The sequence below is a fragment of the Vicia villosa genome, linkage group LG2 (genome assembly GCF_029867415.1).
Source record: "Vicia villosa cultivar HV-30 ecotype Madison, WI linkage group LG2, Vvil1.0, whole genome shotgun sequence".
Classification (NCBI taxonomy): domain Eukaryota; kingdom Viridiplantae; phylum Streptophyta; class Magnoliopsida; order Fabales; family Fabaceae; genus Vicia; species Vicia villosa.
Genome location: NC_081181.1, coordinates 74280640 through 74288943, shown reverse-complemented (window position 1 = coordinate 74288943; position 8304 = coordinate 74280640). Strand labels below are relative to the sequence as shown.

The 8304-nt window shown below is 30.5% G+C and overlaps 1 protein-coding gene across 4 annotated transcripts; it reads left to right on the top strand.

Annotated features, from left to right (window-relative positions):
- The first annotated feature begins 892 nt into the window (after positions 1-892).
- Positions 893-5981, top strand: LOC131651495 (cell division cycle 20.1, cofactor of APC complex-like). Of its 4 annotated transcripts, XR_009298412.1 has the most exons (7): positions 893-1168; positions 1258-1524; positions 1627-1896; positions 2057-2810; positions 3792-4670; positions 5478-5557; positions 5632-5980. XR_009298412.1 is itself a non-coding variant. In XM_058921155.1 (5 exons), the coding sequence occupies exons 1-4, from the start codon at positions 1124-1126 to the stop codon at positions 2762-2764; spliced, it is 1290 nt and encodes a 429-aa protein (XP_058777138.1). In that variant the 5' UTR covers positions 893-1123; the 3' UTR covers positions 2765-2810; positions 3792-5437. The 4 variants fall into 4 exon arrangements, 1 of the variants encoding a protein (XP_058777138.1); XR_009298413.1 differs by having other exon boundaries at positions 2057-2821; positions 5478-5981; XR_009298411.1 differs by having other exon boundaries at positions 5478-5980.
- Positions 5982-8304: the final 2323 nt, after the last annotated feature.

The window sequence follows — 8304 nt, the reverse complement described above, 5'->3', positions numbered from 1 at the left end:
TTTTTTCGGATATGTATATCCGAAAAAACCTCTGACCATTTTTTATAGAATTTTTTTAGAGATGCATCTCTAAATTAATTAAAATCTCAATTTTTACGGAGATATGTCTTGAAGGGTATTTTAGAGTTTTTAGCGGATGTTTTCACTCCTTCGGGGTCTATAAAGAAATTGTCTTAATACTACTATGACTTGAACACTTGGATAATGGGCTAGTGCTGAAACAAGATGGACTTCAGGCCGAAAGGAAAGTACTTTTTAGAATTTTCATTAATTAATTTCTAAAAATATTTAATTAAAATTATTAATTTATTATATTAAAAAATAGATAAAATAGTCATTTTGGTCCCTTAACTATATTCTTAATTTCAGATTAATCCCATAATTTTTTATCGTGTTTCTTTCGTCCCTTAGCTTCTAAAGCGTTTTATTTTAGTTTTTTTGTCTAATTAGAAACAGATTTAGCGATCGATTTCAAAGTTTTTTTGTCACTAATTAAACAAAAATGACTAAAATGAAACATTTAGAATTTTAAGAAAAAATTATATATATATATATATATATATATATATATATATATATATATATATATATATATATATATATATATATATATGTTTCTATTTAAAAAATATTTTAGAAAACAAGTTTTTGTTGTTGATATATTATTTTATATTTTCTTATAAAACAGTTTGTTAAAGTTAATATTAAAAATAGTTTTTATAAACAATTGTTAAAATTAATATTAAAAATAGTTTTTATAAAAAAAATTAAAAATTAAAAAAAGATTGAAAAAGGATTGAGAAAGATTGAAAAAAAAGATTGAAAAAGATATTCCGCGAAACCAAAAAACACGAAAGTTGTGTGTATAAATAGATGAAGCATGGAACAGTGATGATCACTTTGTTCTTTCTCATCTTCTCATCTCTGAACAATCTGATCTTCGATCACTTTGTTCTTTCTCATCTTCTCACCTCTGAATCTCTGAACAAAATCTGATCTTCGAACATTGCTAACATTAATTTGATTCTGCATTTGTTTTTCATTCTTTTTTTTCAATCTCTCACTTTTCTGAATCTCGCTTTGTTTGTTTCTTTGTTGCAGATTTCATTCATCACCATTACTAATGGATTCCCGTTACCCTTTCCAACAACGCCGTTCTCAGGATAACGTAAGCCATTTCTCCATTCACCATCATCAATTTCCTGAATTTATTTCCATTTGCTTTCATTTCTAATTTTAGGTTTATGTTTCTAACAGTTGGATAGGTTTATTCCGAATCGATCCGCCATGGATTTCGGTTACGCCTACTACATGCTGACGGAAGGTCGTAAGGAAAACAACAACATTTCGGTTCCAGAGGCCATTTCACCCTCCAGACAAGCCTACCGCAAACGCCTTGCGGAAGCATGTAACCTCCATGAAAGAACTCGAATTCTAGCTTTCAAGAACAAGCCTCCTCCATCACGGTCTACACAGATTCTCTCACCACCACCTCACTCCAAACCAAAACCATCCATTCCTAAGGTAATTACTTTTTTTTTCAATTTTTTGTTATTATTGTTAGTTATATAATCAGATTCTTACAATTTGCATGCTTATAATCTGTTTGTGAAAATGCTTCTGCAGACATGTCTCAGAACCTTGGATGCCCCTGATATGTTGGACCACTTTTCCTTGAATTTACTAGATTGGGGTACAAGCAATGTCCTTGCAATTGCCCTTCAGGATACCGTTTATCTGTGGAATCATTCAAACAGTTCCGTTTCGGAACTTGTCACTGTCAATGAGGAACATGGTCCTGTTGCAAGTCTTAGCTGGGCCCCTGATGGTCGCCATTTAGCCATTGCTTTGAACAATTCCCATGTCCAGATTTGGGATTCCGCTGCTAATAAAAAGGTAAATATCAACTCATGTTATTTAATTATCATACTAAATATGCAAATTGCATTACAGTAATAAATAGCTATTGTCATTTTTCAACCGTTCTTTCTTTTGTTTTAATCTTGGAACTGTTTTCAAGTCTCATGTTTGTATGCTTTCATTTTGGTGCCTGCAGCTAAGGACATTAAAGGATGGACACAGAGCAACAGTGGGTTCATTGGCTTGGAACAATCATATTCTGACTACAGGAGGAATGGATGGTAAAATATTTAACAATGATGTTAGAGTGAGGTCTCCCATTGTTCAAACTTACAGGGGACACAACCAGGAAGTTTGTGGACTCAAGTGGTCACCCTCAAGACAACAATTGGCGAGTGGTGGAAACGATAATGTTGTCCACATATGGGATAGGTCCATGGCTTCTTCGAATTCACCTACTCCGTCCCTTCATAGATTCGAGGAACACAGAGCTGCTGTCAAGGCATTGGCTTGGTGTCCTTATCAGGCTAATCTATTGGCTTCTGGAGGAGGTGACGGTGATCAATGCATTAAGATGTGGAACACACATACAGGTGCAAGGGTGAAATCTATTGATACCGGATCGCAAGTATGTTCTCTGCTATGGAACAAGAACGAGCGTGAGTTTCTTAGCTCACACGGGTTCCCTCACAACCAGCTTACCCTTTGGAAGTATCCTTCCATGACAAAGATGGCGGAGCTCAACGGTCACACCTCAAGGGTGCTGTATATGACGCAGAGTCCAGATGGGTGTACCGTGGCATCTGCAGCAGCAGATGAGACTCTTAGATTTTGGAGTGTTTTTAAAGGCCCAGCAACAGACAAAGATAACGAGCCGTTTGCAAATTTCAACCTTATCCGTTAAAGATTAAACCCTCACATAAGCTTTGCAAACCCTGCAATATCTAAAGGTAAGGTAAAGGTAAGGGATAGAATTTAAAATATTTGTTTTTAGTTTGTAAAGGCTTGTTGTAGTTAGCTAATGAGTAAAAATTTTGTTCTTAGTTTGTAAAGGCTTGTCTCCCTATTGTTTTTTTCACGCCCACACACACACTAACTCTTCTGATAAGAGTTGTAATTTCTGTTTCCTAATCAAGATATGGTACTAGTAGTTTGACAAAGATATGGAGAACTTAGAAGGTAACATAGTCTTTCAGGTTCCTTTTATTTTATATCCTTTTTATGTATTTCAAATATATGGTAAAATATTATGTGTGAAAATTTGGGTTCACTCCCTAGTCCCTATTGCTGTACTGTGATGCCATAATTTACTTAAAAACTTTCCTGCTCTTGAAATATATCTGTGTGTTGTTGAATTTTGTTATATTGAGTGAGGGAGAATGAGAATGTGTTAGAGCTTTAGACGAGGTTTAAATGAGAGTGAATTCTGATAGTATGTGGATTGTGGACTCTCACATTCATTATCAAGAATACCAATCAAATTCCATTTAATTTTTTTAAAATACAACTATTTACTAGAAAGAAAATTTCTTACAAAAACTTTGAAAAATAAGTAAAGTAAACTGAATGCAATAGGTGTGTTGATGAATGATATGGGGGTGTTTCTTTACTTGGTTCATTCATAGAACACAAAAAATAATGAACTTAGTAGCAGACAACAACTTTGAAAAGCGGTCTCTTTCTAGTTATATCTAGTTAAAAAAATGTTATGTATGAAAATTCGGGTTCAATCTCTATTGTTGTATTGTAATGCCATAATCTACTTAAAAACTGTCCTGCTCTTGAAATATATCTGTGTGTTGAATTCTGTTATATTGAGTGAGGGAGAGTGGGAATGTGTTAGAGCTTTAGATGAGGTTTAAATGAGAGTGAAATCTGTTACCTAGTTATATCTTTTTTTTTTTTTAAAAATGTTTTCTTCATTATTTCAGTTTCAAGAAATGTCTTTAGCTTCAAGAGGAGGATCTGGAAAAACAGGTGTCTCATCATCACAGTCTCAGCCACAACCTTCTGGTTGTGCTTGAAAAATAGGGAAGCATGTTTAGTTTTTTAATATTATTTACTTATTACTCTGCTTTTTTAAACTTATTATGTTTTTTTTTACCAATTTTTCAGTTCAACTATGTTTTTTGATTTTTTGGAGTCATATATGACTTATATGTCACTAGTCAATGGCTGAGTGAGAAAATATATTTTGTTCCGTTCGTTTTAAAGAAACTATCTAAACAGATTTTGGTAATAGTCGACAGTTATTGGAATACATATATTTAAATATTTTTGAAGCTGAACTGAATTAGCTATATTCTCTAGCTAAACCACACTGAAAACATTTTGTATTCATATTATTCGATACAATTCACATATTGCATTCATACTATTCGATGCAATTCAATTGCATTCTCTATTTCCTTGCCTTCTTAATATTCTGATTCTGATTCAAAGCAGATTGCATTCTTAATATTCTGATTCTGATTCAAAACAGATTGCATTCTTAATATTCTGATTCTGATTTGATTTATCACTGATTGCATTCTTAATATTCTTATTCAAAACAATGTATTAAGGATTATCTTATTGGAAGTTGACTAATTTTTCTTTTCTGTAATTTGATTACAGATGTTATACTGAATTCATTGATGGTTTTATGGAGACTTCCTACACTGCAGTTTTTAGATGGCTATCCTACCTTCTTAAGAGTTTTTATTTAATGTAAGGTCCTCTATAGATAAAGAGACCTACTCATTTTTGTTGCTTCTGATGTTGCAGATATTTGGAGTTTTGCCCCTGTTGGCATCTGACAAAAATTGCAGGTTCGGCGAAAACACCTTTAACCCTTGAATCTTGATTTTCTTACTTAATTACTATGTAACAACGTATGGTTATCCATTATTCTTAGTGAAAAAATTTATATTTATCAAACAATTTTGTCTCAAGAGTCTAGATAGATGTATGAACCTCTTGGCCAAGGAACCGTCCATTACAGCTCAAGGAGTCCTCACTGTGAAAGCTACATTTACTATTATTATTATTATGTTGATTAATGTGACTATTTGTACTGTCAGTTTATTACAACAACAATAATAGAAGATTGATGATTTAAATGATTTAACTAATAAGACATATGTTCCATTTTTCACTTTAATCTCTGTAGTTACTTTTGTTATTACTATTGAGATTGCAGTTTTAGGTTTGGACAAATTCAATTTTACAATGAGTAAGAAATTTTCTGAAAAGTGCGATTATGAATGTATGAGAGTTCCTAAAGATTTTAAGCTGTATGAGAGTAAGAAATTTTAAATCCTTTCACCATAATCATCAACGGGTAAGAAATTTGGTCTCTTGATAAAACATTGATCTTTTCAAGCTTATATGATTTTCGCTGTCTTGTGATACATCTTTCTTCTTTTCTGGATTTTTACTTTTCTTTAACATTGTTTCATGACTTTGTGTTTATTTGTGTTCTTAAACATATTTATTCAAGTTGTTTGTTTTATTTGTGTGAAAGACTGTGTTGGTTGTTCATTTGTGTTGTTAAAAGTATTGTGTGTTTTGTGTGTAATGCTATTGTGTGTTTACCACTCTCATTCTTACACTTCTATTTCTCTCTCATTCATCAGATTTTTCACTTTCTCTCGTCTAAAAAAAGCTCCTCCAACCCATTCAACCCAGCTCCTCCATATTCCTATTAACATACAAAGTTAAGTATTTAATTTTTTCACTAAAAAAATCAACCTTTGTGATTTTTTTTTAATTACTTGCTATTTTTTACAGGCACATCAAGAAAAGGTTAAGAAAAGGTTGAAGAACTCAAGTATCTTGCTCAATGGAAGAGAAAGAAACATGGATTCGGAGTTACCATGTTTATTTTTTTGTGAGAAAAACATTCAAAATAAAAACATGTTGGTTCTATTTTTTTTATCGAGAAAATGGAATGCTTTATTCTTTTGATGTTTCAAAATGCATGTTTTCATGAGGTAGTAAATCTGTTTGCTGACATTGACTACTTTGTGAAAGACTTCCACTTTAGCAATAGTATGGATGATTTTGAAGATGAATACACCACATAGTGAGAAGTGTATGAAATATAAAGTTTTGAAGCTTGGATAATTTAATTATATATTTTTTGATAGTATCATTTTTTCATTATTCTATTTCTCTTTTTCTGGTTTGTCTAATTGGCATAGTATAATATAATTTTGATACCTCAGTTATACAACTTTAAATATCCTCTTAGACAACTTTAAATATTCTATTTTTCTTAATTTCTCTTTTCCTGTCTATTTCATGCTTCTTTGGAAGATACCTCAATTATACAACTTTAAATATCCTGTTAGACAACTTTATTAAATATTTTATGCATTCAAGCAAGTCTCAAATATTATGAATGAACTACTAGACTGTCCTAATATTATGAACTGCTATTTTTGTAAAAACAACACCATTACTTTTTTTAATTAAACTTAAATTTCTGCTATGGAAAAGATGGGAGTTGACTTGATAGAGTAAGTAAGATAAATTCAATGATGAAAATCACATCACCCAGTACATGACTGGCCGTGTGGACAACTACAACCACCATATATATTTTGAGGAGAAATATATGTTATGAATTATGATGATGTAAAGACATAGAAAGTACTTTCACGTTAAGCTTAAAGTTTTTGTTTTTGTATAGTGAACCAAAAAATATGTTTCTTATACAATTTTTCTTATACTATTACAACTTAAACAAAAGCATGTTACATAGATATAGCTAGCAATCATGAAAAGCATGTTACATAGATATAGCTAGCAATCATGATTTAGCTTTAGGTGTTGACTAGCAATCATGAGTTCTCATATCTGTTTACAGCTATACCAGAAGCAAATGTCTAGATAAGAGTTTTATTTTATCAGCACACAGTTCAATAAAATTTTATTGAGACATCCAGCAAATTTATATCTATTATTTTTGTAAACTAAAATGTTATAACATAGCAAAATGAAAATACAATAAAAATAATAAAAAGAACAAAGATTCATCTTATAATCAACGCTCTCTCACAGTCTAATTTTTTTAACAACTAAAAAAATTACAAAAATAAATTTTTGAAAAATAAATAAAAAATAATAAAATTAAGATTGTCACAAATAATCAAATTAAGAAATTATAAAAATAACTTGATATATTGCTTAAGTGTTGGGATATTGATGAATTGTAACAAGTGCATTGCATTTATATTTTAATATTGTTGAGAATGTCTTTTTTCAATTGATTTGGATTCAACCTTCTCTTAATTTCTTTTGTTGGCTCTTAATTTATTGTGATTCGGTTAAGTACGTACGAGATCACAAATTGAAAAGCACATATGGCATCTCTATGAAAAAAATTACTTTTACTAAAAATTGAATCCAAGTTATTTATATTATTCATGTTTTCATACTGTATATAATTTATATTATTCATGTTTTTAGACTGCACATCATTGGAAGGTGCACTGCTGAGCCAGGTGCTACAAGTCTATAAATGCAGTTTGAAAATTGGATGTGACCAGTTAGCTCCGCAGAAAGTGAAACAATAGATACATCATACATTATCCTCTATATTAATTTTTAACTTTTACTTCCTTTACAAATTTGTTTTTACTCTACCTTAATATAGGAACTAGTAACGCGCATTTGGTTTAGATATATATTTTTAATTGAAAAATATCTAGTTATATGTGAAAAAAATAATAATTAAATGTGTAATTAATAAAAAAAATTGACCAGTAACTTCATGTCCTGTTAATAATCAATATTTTGAACAATAGTTTCATGTCCCGTTAATAATCAATATTTTATATTTTTATTAATAACTTCATGTTCCCGGTACAAAAGGTTTAGTAAAACCTAATCTTATTTTTTCATCATATTTTATACACTAAATCTAACTTAAAAAAATATTATTAATTTTATTTTAGAAGCATAAATTTTCTTATATACTTATTTTATTTTTAAAATCTAAAATTGTAAAAAATATTTATTAAAAATAATCTATTATAAAACCATTTGCTTAAATAAGAATTTTGGCTAAATTTATTCTGTCACAAAAATTATTGGTCTTAAAATCACTTATTATCATACTTATTAAATGAATATTACGATAGTGAATGATAAAAAATTAAAAAACAATCATTAATTATTCTCCTCATAAGTTTAGACCATGTGCAATGGGTCTGTTGAGTTTGAACTCAACATGCAAAATCCCTTCCAATGGGTGTTGAGAGAGGTGTTGAGTGTGTGCTGAAAGAGAGAGGTGTTGAGAAAACTCAACACAGTTGAGGCTGACGCAGGGGACACGTGGCAGCAGATGAATGGCTGAGTGAAAAATAAAAATAAAATTTAAATAAGAATATGAAAATAAAAAGTGGTGGGGTAGGGTGTTGAGTGAAAAACCATTCGAGAGGGTAAAAGTTGAATGAG